This window comes from Rhinolophus sinicus, chromosome 8 (genome assembly GCF_057876585.1).
Source record: "Rhinolophus sinicus isolate RSI-liver-muscle chromosome 8, RSI-T2T, whole genome shotgun sequence".
In the NCBI taxonomy this organism is placed as follows: Eukaryota; Metazoa; Chordata; class Mammalia; order Chiroptera; family Rhinolophidae; genus Rhinolophus; species Rhinolophus sinicus.
The window spans coordinates 75,529,575-75,546,246 of record NC_142508.1 but is presented as its reverse complement, the minus strand read 5'-3'; the positions used below and the strand labels follow the sequence as shown (position 1 = coordinate 75,546,246).

General features: G+C 34.7%; 1 protein-coding gene across 8 annotated transcripts in view; it reads left to right on the top strand.

Moving 5' to 3' along the window:
• Positions 1-16,672, top strand: part of CHD9 (chromodomain helicase DNA binding protein 9) — a 177,877-nt gene that overhangs the window by 54,848 nt on the left and 106,357 nt on the right. For all 8 annotated transcript variants that reach the window (XM_074314881.2, XM_019732338.3, XM_074314879.2 and 5 more), the window contains exon 2: positions 4,387-5,997. In XM_074314881.2, coding sequence (XP_074170982.2) covers positions 4,552-5,997 — 1,446 coding nt within the window. In that variant the 5' untranslated portion in view covers positions 4,387-4,551. The remainder of the gene's footprint in view (positions 1-4,386; positions 5,998-16,672) is intronic.

The window sequence follows — 16,672 nt, the reverse complement described above, 5'->3', positions numbered from 1 at the left end:
ATAATTAAAAAGCATTTTTGAAGTTAAATCTCAGATAAGTTTTTTATTTTAGAATATAGAGCCCACTACTTTATATCTTCCTTGCATTTATTCCTTCATGAGGATTTCAAGCTTTTTTTTTTTTCTGATGGAGCTTATATCTCTAGTTGGTTGGGTTATTTGCTTGTTTTTAAATTCCTTTCTTGGAAATCTATAGAGTTCTTAAAGATTTGTGAATATGTGGACAGAAAATAAACCAAAATATACACCTTCACATGCATCCAATTCAAACTGGTCATTGATGAGGAAACTGCAGGCCAGAGGGTGAAAAATATTTTCACACTTTCAGTTAGTACCAGAGATTAGAATTTTGGTCTCCTGCCAAGGGTAAAGCAAATATATACTAATAGGTTTTTGTCTACAATTTTGGGTAATGAAATTTCTCTTGGATCGTTTTAGCCTACTTTGAAAATGTTTGTTTTAGGCTTATAAATAACGGTTAAGTGTATTAAGCAGAGACACAGTTGATGTCCGGATTAAAAAATTACTTTCAGCGTACTTTAGAAATTTTCTAAGCAGTTTAGGGCTGAAAATTGGGTCAGAGTTTGGGATTTGCTATCTAGACATCTTTTACTCCGCTTCCCATGAAATAGCTAAGTATTCTACCAAAGGGTGGACTTCTTTTTTTAGCAGCACATCATGCTTCTCGTTCAAAAAGAACTTGAAAAATACCCAGCCAAATTAAAAATGAGCCATAATATGCATACAATCGTATATTATGTATGACATGTGCTATAAAGTAGATGAATCTTGAGGATATTATGCTAAGTAAAATAAGCCAGTCAAAAAAATACATATATGATTCTACGTATATGAGGTATCGAAAGGACTCAAATTCATAGAAACAAGGTAGAATGGTGGTTGCCTGGGGCTGGGGAAAGGGAAAATGCAGTTGTTTAATGGGCACAGGGTTTCAGATTTGCAAGGTGAAAAAATTCTAGAGATCGGTTGCACAACAGTGTGACTATACTAAACTATACACTTAACGGTTAAGATGGCAAAGTCTGTTATGTATATTTTACTACAATTAAAAATTAAAAACGGTTTTTAAATGGGCCATAAAGTCAACGTCCGCCATAAAGTCAGTGTCCAGATAACCACTGTTGCCATTTTATAAAAAAGTTTCACGTAGGTTTTCTAAAAGGACAAAACACAGTTACTGCCTTTCATAGCATTCCTTCTCCGCCACCTAAAATGAAAGTTTTGTTTGTACATTCCATAAATATTTGTTGACTGCTTACTATGTGATAGATGCCGTTTACTAGGTACTAGGGATACATCAAATAAAAACTTCTGACCTCCTAGAACTTACATTTTACAGGGAACATAGACTTGAAACCAAATAAATATATAAAATATATAGAATGTTAGCCAGTACTAAGGCCAAAATGTAAAGCAGGGCCGGGGAATGTGAAATGTGGAGGGGAATGATGACATTTCGATAGGTGGTCAGGAAGGGCCTCACTGACAAGGTGACTTTTGAGAAGACGGTGAAATGAGGGAAGAGTGCAAGTGCAGTCTTTGAGGAAGGAGCATGCCTGGTGTGTGTGTGTGTGTGTGTGTGAAGCTATAACATAAAATGTACCATTTTTATTAAGTGTACAATTCAGTGGCATTTCTGTTAACAATTATTATGCAACCATCATCACTATTTCCAAATACTCCAAATTACCCCAAACAGAAACAGTGCTCTGTAAGAAAGAGCCCCCTGCGTGCTCCTCTTCCCAGCCCTGGTCATCACTAATCTCTCTGTCTCTGAATTTGCCTATTCTCGATGTATAAGAGAAATCATACAATATTTTCCCTTTTGTGTCTGGTTATTGTAGTTAGCATAATGTTTTCAAGGTTCATCCATGTTGTGTGTATCAGAATTACATCCCCTTTTTATGGTTAGATAATATTCCATTTTATATATATATGTCTGTGTGTGTGTGTATACACACACATATATATATATCAGATTTTATTCTGTTGATCGACACGAATTATTTTCAACTTTTGGCTATTGTGAATAATGCTACTATAACATTTGTGTATAAATATCTATGAGTCCTTGTTTTTAATTGTTTTGGGTGTGTAGTGTATATCTAGTAGGCATGGAATTGCTAGGTTATATGATAATTCTACGTATGTTTCACATTTTGAGAAACTATCACTCTTTTTCTCAGTGCCTGCACCATTTTACATTCCTACCAGCAACGTGTAAGGGTTCCAGTTTCTACACATCCTCTCCAACACTTGTTATTTTCCATTTTTTATATCATCTCTATTAGGTATGAAGTAATATTGTGATTTTAATTTGCATTCCCTTAATGTCTGATACTGAGTTTTCATGTGTTTCATGGCCATTTAAAAAAGTTATTTTATTAATTATAAAATAAAAATTTGAAGTGGTATAGTGTCAGTTTAATTGGCAGCATTTTTCTTCATGTTACATCAGCTGATAATACCTTATATTTGATGGCATATTGGATTCAGTAACTTTCATTGTATTTCTTTTTATTTTCCCCTTGTTAAATAATCACATCTTCATATAAAAACATAAGACATTGCTTTCCTAATTAATGGCTTAGGTATACATAGATGTTCCCTAATTTAGAGTCTGAAGCTAACTAAATAAAAGATATGTTTGTTCCAGAGAAGTGACTTCACCTACCTTATTTTTTCGGCTTATGCTTTGTTCAGTTCAGTTTGCATAGTTTTCCATTTGCTTGGTCTCACAATTATAAAATCTGGAAAAGTAATTCTTTTTTTTCCATATTTTTTTCTAAAGTCATATTTGTTAAAGTACTTAGATAGCATTGTGATTGTTAATAAGTCCATTTCTAGGTAAAATTAATACAGATTTTGATAGTTTTTACTTCTCAGGATTTTTTGGAAGTATTTCTATATTTAAATAGCAGACATTTTGTTTAGGAAATTTATATTTCCTAATATGGGCCTCAAAAATAGAAGTTCTGGAAAAGTTTCTTAGGCATTTGCTAATTTTTGAATAAATTAATATGTAGACAAGCAAGAACCTCCATTTGTGGTTTTCTATGCAAGACAGTGGGGGCAAAACCATAAATACTTTTATTAAAAATGTTTGGAATGCAGCTATAAAAAAGATAAGTCTTGGGGATGTAATATACAAGATAGGAAATACAGTCAATAATATTGTAATGGTGTGGTATAGTGTCAGATGGTTGCCAGACTTATGGTGATCCCTTACTTAGCATAGGGAATACAATAAATAATGCGATAATAACTCTGTATAGTGCCAGGTGGGTACTGTTGAATAACTATGATGTATGCCTGAAACTAATAATATTGTATATTAGTTATATTTTAATAAAAATCTTTAAAAAAATGTTTGGAATGATAAAAGCCTGGAAGAAAATTGGCTAGCCATTTCATATCAGCAAGTATCCTGTTAAATCCTTCCCAAACATAAATAGTGTGAATGTGTATGTATATATAAATATATACATAAGTGTAATTATGTTTTCTCTTGAGACTACATTGAGACCAATTTATTGCTTAGCTCAAGCTTCTGTTTTTGCCTTGGGTTGATTGTCAGTACACATTTATTTGCCCACTTTAGTAACTATAATAAGCAACGTGTACTTTCCAAATTATTTAATGGAGGGGCACCTTAGGGACAGAGTAATGACTATAACTATGGACCGGAAGGTACTTGGTTTAGCTCCACAGATGTCTGAATTTGTTGGCTGTCAGAAAGGCTGATAGTCCATGATCAGTGACAGGAGGACCATGGTAGCAACATGGAGCCATGTCGCCAATATGCCACGTGTCTGTCTGGTCTGTCCGTTGATTGGATGTCTAACTTACCTCATTTTGGACCACTTATGACCTCATACAATCGCTTTTCTTGATGCATTTCCACATATACTCTATGAAATAATAGATTTATCTGCTCAGAGATCTAAAGGAAAAGATCACAACACATTGAGAGGATCTCATGTCAGCTCTCTTAATAAGATATAACTTTGAAGTATAATACACATATATTTTATATATACTAGAGCTGCTGGGGAGCGATGGCCATTTCATGGTATTGTACAGAGTGACATACCATTCTCAAGAGTAGATTCTGTCATCATAATATATGAACTTCAAAGTGAAGTAATGCGCATTGTTACTTTTAAATGCATATAATCATGTCCCCTGCACCAGCATTTTTTTTCTTTGTAGGGAAAATTAATGAGCTGTTTGCAATAAATTATTCTACCAAATAACATTGTACACTGAGATTTTGTTTTTTAAATCACATATAAACTTTGTAGAATTTTAATGAGTGCTCATTATTTAAATAAACTTTAATTGCTTTTGTTCTTATTTTTCTAGGATTCTGACGTTTCAGGACATGTCGTTATCTAGAGCAGTAATGAACATTGACCTGCTTCGGATTAGTTGATGACCTTTGGAAATGATCCAATAATATCTACTGCAGAGAAGCTCAATATACTTCATTTGGAGTGAACAGCTCAGGTTGTTACTGAATTTTTCAAGATGACAGATCCAATGATGGACTTTTTTGATGATGCCAATCTTTTTAGTGAGACTTTAGAAGGTTTATCAGATGATGCATTTGTACAACCAGGACCTGTTTCACTAGTTGATGAATTGAACTTGGGTGCAGAATTTGAACCTTTGCACATAGACTCATTGAACCATGTTCAAGGTACTCCAACACATCAGAAGATGACTGATTATGAACAGTTAAATCAGTTTGATTCAATGAAATTTCATCACGTTAATCAGTCTTTTGGTAGCCCAGCGGAACATGTGTTATCTCCACACTCTCAGTTTAATTGTTCTCCGATCCACCCCCAAACCCAGCCCAATGGTTTGTTTCCAGATGTCGCAGATGGCAGTCCAATGTGGGGCCATCAGACCGCTACTAGCATATCCAATCAAAATGGATCTCCTTTTCACCAACAAGGACATTCTCACTCTATGCATCAGAATAAAAGCTTTGTAGCACACCCTGACTTTGCCTTATTTCAGGCCAATGAACAACACACACAGTGTACTTCACTGCGCTCACAGCAAAACAGAAATAATCTTAACCCAGGGCAAAATTCTCATAGCCAGTCTAAAAATTTTATGGATATTAATGTTTCTGGTCCACACAGAGTCAGTGTTAACCACCCACCACAAATTACTAATGCATCTACTTCACAACAGTCTCTTTCGATGCAACAGTTTTCTCAAACGTCCAATCCTTCAGTACACTTTCTCAAGTGTAGCAGTCGGCAAGAAGGAAATTTTAATGGGCCTTCTCCAAATATGACTTCTTGTTCTGTCAGTAATTCACAGCAGTTTTCTTCACATTACTCCTTTTCCAGTAATCATATATCTCCGAACAGCCTTCTTCAGTCCTCTGCAGTCCTAGCACCTAATCATGCAAATCAGACTTTATCTGACTTTACTGGAAGTAATTCCTTTTCGCCTCATAGGGGAATCAAGCAAGAATCTACTCAGCATATGCTAAATCCCAATTCAAACAGTTTCCAAATGATGCATTCATCACATCCTCAGGGTAATTACAGCAATTCAAAATTATCTCCTGTGCACATGAACTTCCCGGGTCCTGTTGACTCAGGAACTCAAATGGGCCATTTCAATGATCATGTAGAAACTAATGGCTTTTCGTCTTTAGAAGAGAATTTACTTCATCAAATGGAGTCTCAAACTGAGCCATTCACAGGACTTGACCCAGAAGACCTCCTTCAGGAAGGTCTCCTTCCCCAATTTGATGAGTCAACATTTGGGCAGGAAAATTCAAGTCATGTTTTAGATCATGACCTTGATCGGCACTTTACTTCACATCTTGTAACACGGCCTTCAGATATGACTCAAACTCAGTTGCATAGTCAGGCTCGGAGTTGGCATTCATCACTTTCAAATCATCAGCATTTACATGACAGAAATCGCCTATGTTTACAGCGACAGGTATGTAGCTCTTTTGGTGATTTGGGGTAGGGTGGACTTTTAATCACTGAGTTAATTTTATATGAGACATCAGAATTGATCAAACTAATCAGTACTATTAAATGAATATGCATATTTTGACATAGGTTTCTATTTAAGACTTATTTGAAAGCCATGTATTGATGTGCTCAAAGCAAAGCAGTGGAGTAACATAGTTAGAAAATTGTAAGGTTTTAAGACCTTGTAACTTTTAATTATGATTGCCTTTAACAGAAAGATTTATTATCAAAAACAAATCAGAACTTAATAGCCATAATTTAAAGGGAAACAGCATATTGGGAACATTTTACTGCATATATGATGGATATAGGGTTAATATTCCTATAAAAAGCTCATACATTGATGAGCAAACTTAAGATCTGTTTGGTAACTACATAAAGCCTTATATATAAGCTGAAATTCACAAAAGAGGAAATTGAATTAGTAAACAACATTAGTATGTAACAATAGTGATAATTCATTTTGCAGCATGGTTTCATTTTTATCGCTTATAAAATGTTTTTAGTGTTAATGCTGGCAAATTTATGGTGAAATTGGAACTTATAATAGCTTTGTTAATCGATACAAATATTTTGGAAAGCAATTTGGTGGTATATTTGAATATAAAAAAATACTTTATTACAATAACCCAAACATAGCAAAAGTAATATACGCAAAGATAATTATCTTGCTATATCTATAAGGGACCACTGAAAACAGCATAATTTATTATATCCATATTAGATGGACTATTATAGGCATTAAGAAGACTTTGAAGACTAACAGTGAGAATTTGTTAAAGATAGGGGAAAAGAATTCAAAATTAAGATCACAGTAAAGTGGTTAAGAGTGTAGGCTCTGTTACCCAGACTATCTGGGTTAGAATCTTGGCTCCTGTTATTTGTTAGCTGTTGACTTTTTAGTCATTTATATAATTTCTATGCGTCTCACTTGCTTCATCTTTAAATGTGGAATAATAATAAGATGTAATAGGGCTTTGGTAAGGATCATAAGAGTTATAACATGTAAAAGTGCTTATTAGAACCATGCCTAGTTATATAGAAGCACTAAATAAGTATTTTCGTAATAATACTTTTTTCATACTATGAAAATATGCATATGAAAAGATACTGGGAAAAAAAAAGAAGGTACTGGGAGGAAATAGATTTTTAGGGTAGTAAAATTATACTTTGTTTTCTATTGTTTTTGTCATGTGAATAAATTACTTTCATAATAAAAATGTATTTAATGCATTATTTTATCATTTTTTGAAACCTCGTTAAATTAAGGATTCAGAATGCTTCAATGCCTTGGTTACCTGTGAGATTTGGTGAACAACAAAGTATGCCACAGTTCTTGAAATTAAATATTTAGGGATCATTTTCTCATTCAAAATCTTGAAATGTTTGAAAAAGAAAAAAGTCTCTTATCTTTTCCTTTGGGTTGATTTTTAGTTCTGTTTCAAATGGTATTTTCAGTACTTTTTTTTTAAATGTCTAGGTAGATTTTCGTATATTTAAAAGGCTCTTCTAAATCCTTCTCCTCTTCTTTTTGTGGTCTGAATTTGAATATTATGATTTTGCTCCCTCTACTGGAAGAGGGTCAAGCATCTTAGCTGGACCCTGGGAAAAACTGATTGACTCTTGGGTCATCTATTCACTTTATATGTAGATTTCTGACTAGTTTGACTAATCACTTTGGCCAGAATATAATTGAAGTCATGAAGCCTGAAAATTATTAACTTCTTAAAATTTTATTTTTCTAAGGCCTTGTCATCATTTTAATTTTCTTTTTAAATTCATGTTTTTCTAAATAGTTCTACTGGATTTAAAAAGAATTAAAGACCCCTTTTTGATAGATTTGGAATGACTGGAAGATAATTATAAATAACTAAAGTTGTCCCTAATGCTGGCGTATAGAGTATTGTACTATCTGAGAGAAATTCTTTTCAGACCCATCATAAGCAACCTTTCATAAGTTACCTTAATTTGCACTGATAAATTCAGGAGACTTTGTTGAAATCTGCTCACCTTTTTGTTTCAGAGTTTGTTTTGCTAACTTCTTGTTCTTTTTATTATATGTTCAAAAACTGATAAAAGGCAGTTGGTTTGGAATACTTTTTTGACTTACTGAAATGAAAGTCTGTTCCCAAGTTTCCTATTTATTTGTGTTCAGAATGATATCTGGTAGTTGCTGATTGTGGGAGTGAAGAGGAGAGATGTTAGGGGGTTATTATTATGATAAAGATGATTATATATATATAAGAGGTCATATATATATATATATATATATATATATATATATATACTAAATTATATAAGTCACATATCCTAAGTAATGTGAAATTCAAATGACTTAATATGTGTGATGTATGACAAATTTTGGTGGAGCATATGTTTTTTGCCTATGTAATTTTGGGCATGTTCTGGATGGTTACGGTTGTTACTACATTGCCCAAATGTTAGTAAGGAGTTCTTATATTATTATGGTGTTTCTCCAGGTTGTATGGAAATAAATTCTTTCTTTAGGTTTTTTAAAAACTCTTAATTGCAGTAAATTCATTTCAGATGAAATTAACATTGTTAAATATATATAGAAGTTAAGAGATTAAAAAATAATAAAGTGGCAGAAGTTTTGCTTTATCAAATTTAAAAAAAAAAAGAGATTTGTTGTAGCCAAAACAATATATTCTTTAGTTTGTTGTCAGAAAATTCATGGAAGGTACACTGTTTAAATTCTACGAAACTTTAGTGAAAATTTTCAATATGTAAGAATTATTTTTAAACCTCACTTTTTCTTATACCCCAACTGGGGTGGGGAGGTTGTGGATATAATAAAGTCTGTATCAGTCGTTAAAAACAGTGAATATTGCTGAGAACATTTCTTATGTAATTGACTCTAGAATTTTACCACTTAAAAAAGAGAAAAGAAAAAAAGGTGAGATGCTACACCGTGTTTCTAAATGTACTCACAAAACATAATAAAGAAAATACTAGCTTATTTTTTTCTCTAATTTTTAGAGCAAAGGAATTTTGAGTGACTAATACTATAAATTTCATCCTCTTATGACAAATACTTTCTGCTATTTTGTAACAAAATCTTTCATTTTTATCTTATTTGTGAAGTGGAAATAACATGGATCACGGTGTGATCACTCAATGTTAGTAAATTAAATGGATAAGTTCTGTAGCCATGAAAAACATGTAGGATAGCTGAAAATAGCAATCAAAAGAATAGAATTTTGGGATGTATGTAATTATACATAATCCTTTGTTGGCTTTCGTATTTTGATGAATGTATTACTTTATTTTACTACCTTGAATTTTTATTTTGTGTTTTTCCCAGAGGTAGAGAAACTTACTTATAAGCTTAAAAAGAAAAAAAAAAACTTAGAGAAACTCAGGGTTGAACAGCCTATGTAAGGCACATTTTAAAATAATTGGATTTTTTCTGATAAAAAATTTAATACATGGTTGTTATAAAATAATTGGACCATATAGAAAGCAAAGAGATGAAAAATAAGTGACTTGCAACATCACTAGCAGAAGACACCACTGTTGCCATTTTGTTGTGTGAGTTTCCAGTGAGATCTGTTGCTTGTCTCTCTCCTGTCCTCTACCTACATATTTTAAGAAACGAAATTGAGATCATATACTTTATGAGGTTGCCAAGTTGCTTTTTTAACTTCTCAATTAATACGTTGCAGGCATTTTTAATGTCATCAGATATTCTTCTGAAAATGATTTTGAACGGCTGCGTAATTTGCCATTGTAGGGTTGCTAAAAGTACCATGTAAAAGCAAGGTTATTATTGAGATCTGTAAAAATCTGAATCAAGATAATTAAAATATCTTTGGATTTTTCTTGCATTTATTGCCATAATAACTCAATTTAAAGTAGGTGCACAGTGATAGCAAAAATGATAGTAACTAACACACACACAGGGCACTTCTTCGTGCCCAGCACTGTTCTTACCACTTAACGTATATTAACACATTGATCCCTCACAACAATCCATTTATTTGGATACAGTTAATTTCCTTCAGTTCCTTTGGGAGGAAACTGAGGTACAGAGAAGTTAAGTAATATACCCCAATTTACACAGCCAGTGGCCAGGCTGGATTCAAACGAAATTTGATTCCTTTGTATGTGTTCTTAACCACGTTCACTGTACTGTAAAGTATTGTAATGCATCGTAATAGATACTCAATGGTTTCTCCCTACTCAACCCTCCCCCCCCAAAAAAATCTACCTTACTGATGAGGCAAAAACTTGCTTTAGAACCTTTAAATGTAGAAGACTATACATCTCATGTTTTCAGATTATACTGGCAAATAGTTTATCCATTGCCAGAGGAAAAAAACAACCCCAAAGCAAACAAACAAACAAAAGAAAGAAAAAAAAATAAGCTGAAATAGCTATTCCTTCCAAAAGTGTTCTGACATTTTTTATGATTTTGTTTAAGATGATAACAACTAATGCCCAAAAGGTAAATCTGACAGTTTTCTTCAAATGTTTAAAGGACTTTAGAGGTCAGAATTAGTCCTACTACGCGGAAGTCACAGAAAAGCAGATTATCATGTAGTATAATAAAGAAGTTTGAAATAAAGCTCTTTCACTGAGAGTGGGGAGATGGAATGTCTCAGATGTGCCACAGAAGGAATTCCTGTCGTGGGTAGAAAATGGACTATACTGGTAGGTTCTTTTCAACTCTTAAGAATCTGTGGTTGTAGTTTTGGGGTTCACTGTAGGACATATCATTCATATTGTCTATTTAGCTCCTGAGTGGCGAATACAAATAACGAAGGAAGGTAAACAAATAGGACAAGTTCTCTGCTATCCAACAACGTCAAGGAAATATATAGATTAGTACACTTTCCAGATAGTTGAAATATATTCTATTAAGTATCCAAACCTTTAATTATATGGTTTTCTTTCCCCCCCAAAGGTTATGGTGATGATGGTAGTCTTGGTTAGGAAAAGATAAAGAGAAATCTTAGATTTTTATAGGGAGGTCTTGTAGTGTTTATTCTTACGCCTCCAGGAATTACCCTCACTTAAGTAAGAATCTGTTGGAACACATTAGATATTTGAAAATTATCTTAAGCAGAAACGTAGCTAATTTTGTAATTCGTCTTAAAAGAAGGAAAATCTATGTAAAATTAAAAGAAGCGATTTCCTATCCTTATTCATACCCATTGAACTCAGAGGATCCTAAGCTCTTTGCTATTTTCTTTTAAACAGTGGTTTTTTTCTAAGTCAAAAAAGCAACAGTATGTGAACAATTAAAAAACTTGTCACTCCACTTTTGCCCTAGACAAAAAGAAGAGGAAAAACTAAGTAATATTCAGATTGTTCCCTTGAATAATTAAAATTCTTATAAAGTACCATCTCTATTAAAATTTGTTTAAATCTTTATGCATTTTGCATGGCAGGCTTAAAAGAAGTTTCAGAATTCTTAAGTTCTCTAAGCCAAAACACAAAATAGAAATTTTGTGTAGGAATTAACCTTCTAGTTGCTTTCTTTTCTTTTTTTCTTTTTTTTTTTTTTTTTAGCTAAAGTGGACTAGTTTTTGGTTTTGACATTTCTGTGAAATCTAGATTAAAATATTTTATTTGAACTGGGAAATTTGTAGAGTATTAACTAGTTCTACAATATAATCTTAATTATGAAGCGATGTACTATATTGTAGAAGAATTGAGCTCTGCACTGCCTGTCAGGAATCAGTAACAGAAACTCCAGTTGTTAACAGTAGCTTGAAGGCTGTTGACCTCTAACATGCATCCTTAAGGGTGAGAAGTGAACAGGAAGGGAATTCCAGGGGTGGGGAAGAGGCATCAGTTGGTGAGAAATTTGTGGACTAGTGCAGTCTGTGAAGAGCATGAGGTTCAAGCCAAACTTCAAAGTAGGTCTAACAAAATCTTGCTGTATTTAATTTGATTGATGCGGTGGGTTCTCAGATACCTTAGGACTACTCAAATGGTTTACTTATCATTATTCATGTCTGAAATGGAAAATAATGTATGAGGGGCTCTGAGCCATCCAACTTCTTTCCTGTTTTGATAACATGAGTATAAATTTGTTTTGGAATACTTAAATATGGGTGATCAGGTTTCTTTATTGGGTAATTGGACTGAAATGATTTTAAATTAAGGAAATATTTTAATAGGTGGTCAATATATGGAAAGAGGGAGTAGTAAGCACATAATTAGCAGGCTTGTATTGAAGTTTTCAGTTAAATAAAATCTGGTAATGCTGTGGTTAACTATGCAAATAATAACTTGCATTTATTATGCACGTGACACCTTACAAATTATAAAAGGAGAACAATCTTTAAGCAAGGTTTGTCCTACATGGATATGTTTATATACCCGAAAACAGTACAAGTTTTACATTGACCATTTCATGGAATCACAGGATTTTAGAGCTGGACAGGGTTTTGCTGTATCTTCATATATAAAAAGCAAAAACAGTATTAGAGAGTTCATGACTTGCTTGCTGTCACACTAGCTCTCAGTTCCATTTCTGGTTTAAACTAATTTAAGGGTAATCAGAAATGAGAGTGACATCACACTATGTTGTAGAATGTAATTATAACTGGGTGTCTCCAAACTGAGAAATACTTTTTCAAGTTTTTTTTTTTTTTGCATGTGTGTCTTAAGGTTTTAACTATACCTTTAGTGTTAAAAATATACCCTTACTGTATTTGTTGAATGTAGGTATAAGCTGTAGACATGTGAATGACTGAATTTTATGTAATATCTGTTTTGGAAATATTGCATTTTTACTGCTTGTATTTGTTTAGTATTTACTAGATTTCTACCAGGTATAAGAGATTATGCTAGGCACTGAGGTTGCAAAAATAAGTAAGATATTGTCCTTTGCCTCTGAAGAACTCAAATTAAAAATTGTCATACTTCCCCATTGGTCCATAGTAGAATTTCAGAGCTGTTCTCTTTTCATTTCTGATTCAATTTCAATTGGAATTCGTTTCTAGCACTTTCACTTAGCCCTCCAGCTAAGTGATTTGGAATGAGTGATTTACAAACAAACATTTAATTTCCTTGAGCCATCCTATTTAGAGAAGTTGTTCCCCTAAATTTCTAGATTAGCTCTCTGTTTCATGATATTCTGGCAATCTAATTATTTGAGTCTTCATATATATATTATAATAATGTACATTAATATATAACTGTCTGAGATCCAATTGCTTTTGTAAATGGCAGAACCAAGAAAGCAGGGCCTTTTCTTTTGAGCTTCTAATCTACTTAAGTTTATTACAAGCTAAATCTATCATCTGTGTCCTTTCTGAAGCTGCTCCTATTGACCGATTCCCACCCCCCGTCACCCCCATGTGGGTTTTATTTTCCTGCTTCTTTGCATGCCTAGTGATTTTTTAATGGATGCCAGACATTGTGGATTTTTGAGTGATGTTCAGTGATGGAAAGTTTCATATTCCTGTAAATATTCTTGAGTTTTTGTTTTGGGACACGTTTAAGTTACTTGGAAATTGGTTTATCTTTATAAGATCTGTTTTTAATCTTTCTTAGGCTGGACTAGAGCAAGCTATAGGCTAGGACTAATTTTCCTCCACTGCAGACATAATTGTCATGGGAGTTCTCTATCCAGTGTCTTGTGAAATACAAGATTTTCCACAATGGCTGATGGAAAGATGAACTATTCCTGGCCCTAGTGAGATCTCAGCTAGTTCACGGTGGTTTTTTTCTGGGCCTTGGGCAGCCTCTTTACAAACTAATAGTGCCGTTTAGTACTCAACTAAAGCCTTGAGAGAGAGGACCTTCTGAAGACCTCTGGGAAGCCCTCTCCTCCAGATCTTTCTCCAGCCAACTGGTCACCCTGGCTTCCCTGGACTTCCAGCTCCGTCCCTTTCACTCAGGGAGGCTGTGTGATTTCCACCTGCGTTCCTGCTCTCCCTGGTCTAGAGCTTGGAAACCATCCTTAAAGTAAGTTGGGACAATAGTCAGTCTTAGCTCAGTTGTTTCCCTTCTCTCAGGGTTGCCTGATGTCCAGTGTCTAAAAACTAATTTTTTAAATATATTTTGACTGATTTTTCAGTTTCAAGCATGAAGGTAAATCCAGTTCCTGTTAATCCATCATGGCCTTAATTGGAAGACTTAAAACACCATTTTAATGATTGCACAATAATTTATAATGCAGAAGGACCATAATTTATTTAACCAGTTTATTCTTCTTGGATACTGTGATGACCATCTTTGTACATAGATTGTTTGTGTATCCATGGTTAGACAGATTCTTAGAAAATCAAGGTAAATGTACAAAATTTCCTTTGAAGATCTGTACAGTTATGAATAATAAAAGTACAAATAGTCCATAAATATTCAGCAGTTATACTCATGTTCAGGTTTTACATGTATTGTCATTTAATCTTCAGAACATTTCTGTTCATCCACTCTTCACAGATAAGGGCTTGAAGGATAGGATGGTTAAATAGCTCGCTTGCTCAGGCTCACGTAGCTAGTCAGTGGCAGAACAAGGACTTGATACAAGCGGCCGAACTCTGGAGCCCACACTGCCCTGTGTTGCCTTGGAGTACGGCAGTGTTGACGGTGGCCGCGAGCTAGAGCCATGGAGCCGTTACTTACTGCGGTTGGTAACAAAGTAGCCCAAATTTGGTATCTACAAACAACACAGATTTATTATCTTACAGTCCTGGAGCTCAGGAGTCTGAACTGGATCTCACAGGGCAAAAATGAAGGCGTTGCAGGGTTGCGTTCCTTTCTTGAAGCTCTAGGAGAGAATTCATTTTCCTGTTGCCTTTGCCAGTTTATGGAGGCTGCCCACATTCTGTGGCTTGTGGCCCCTTTCCATGTTCAGCAACAACGATGGCTGATTTTTCATTCTCTCACTGCTTGATGCTTCTGCCTCTTTCTTCCACTTACAAGGACCCTTGAGATTACATGGCACCATCACCGCGGATGATCTAGGATAATCTCCCCCTGTTTTAAGGTCAGCCGATTAGCACGCTGAACCCCATCTGCAGTCTGAATGCCCCGGTGCCATGTAATTCACCATGTACAGATCTGGGGATTAGGAGGTTGATATCTTTGGGGGCCTTTATTCGGCCGACTACAAGCCAGGAGGCCAGTTAGAAGATATTTAACTGAATAATAAATTAACAAAGGCCTTTTTTATGACTTTATGACCTCATGTTATAGAAAACCTGTTTGAGTATTTTAATCCTCAGCAGAAAAATAATTTCTGCTCATTTTCTTCTCTCTGCTTCTCATGCTAGGAATCACGTAGTTGTCATAGAGTGAAATGATTAGAGTCAGGCTGTTCAAAATCTATAGTTTCAGATTTCTCAATAATGTATATTTAAGTGATTTAAATAAACTCAACAATTTTTTGAAAGAAACAAAATTTTCATTCATTCAACATTTATTTAGTAAACCCCTGCCCTATAGGCATTGTGCTGGATACTTTTTCTATGTCATCACATTTTTATCCTCACAACAGTCTTATGATGGTAATGGTGGCACTTTAATTTATAAATGAAGAAACTGGACTCAAGGTATCATAGCTTAGAAGTCACACAGCTAAGAATTCAACACAAATTTGAGGAAAAGTAGGTATTGAGAAAAGATAAAGAAGTCATGGTTTTGTAATATGTAATCCAGTATTTTTGCTTAATTGTTTTAATAATCATTTATGTAATATTAACTAAACTAATTTTACATAATTTCAAGTTAAATCCATAATCATCTTAGATATTGGAGTATTGCAGGAATCACTACTATTTTTTTATTAGACATTCTGATTTTCAAACTTTATTACTATATTTTTTGTAAAAATGCTGTTGTTGACGCTGTTCCTTTTTATCATGTGATTTCAGCACTTTTTCCCCCCTTCTGCCCCCCCCCCCACCAGTTCAAGCTGTTGTTTCTCAGTCTAGTTGTGTAGGACACAGCTCCGTGAGCCCTGCACTCCCCCGCGCTGAGGCAGTTGGTCAGTCGGTCAGCCGCTCACAGCAGCTCTCGCCGGCTGCTGGCCACTCACGCTGGCCACCGGCTGCTCAGAGTGGCACCCAGTAGCCCACGGCCGCCCAGCTCCAGGGAGAGCTGTTGTTCACAATCTTAGCTGTAGAGGGCGCAGCTCACTGGCCCATGTGGGAATCGAACTGGCGACCTCAGCGTTTGAAGCACGGTGCTCCAACCACCTGAGCCCCCAGGACAGCCCTCAGCACTTTCTTAATATTACTCATGTGGCTGTATCGTTTACTGAATTGAGCCGCTTACTGAATTGAGCCGTAATGACTGGAAAGTTGGATTCATGAACTTTTGTCATCAGACAAATGAGCTATTTGTGAAGGAGAGGAGTTAGATAGTTTTCATCTTTGTTCTTGGCATCAGTCATTTGTTTCTCAGTTCCTGTGTTGGACAATAAATCTTTGGAAGTGGGCTTTCAAATGTAGGTTTCATGGATAAAGTGGGAAAAGCACTGAATTTGGAGTCAAGAGAACTGGGTTCATGCCTTGACTTTGCCTTCTACGGTCGTAGCAGTCTTAGACAAGCTGCTTTCTCTGCAGGTTTCTCCTGTGTAATATGTGTGTGTAGACTTGTATGTGTATATTTCAGGCATTTTGAATTAATAAATGTGGTAATGAACAATGAATTTG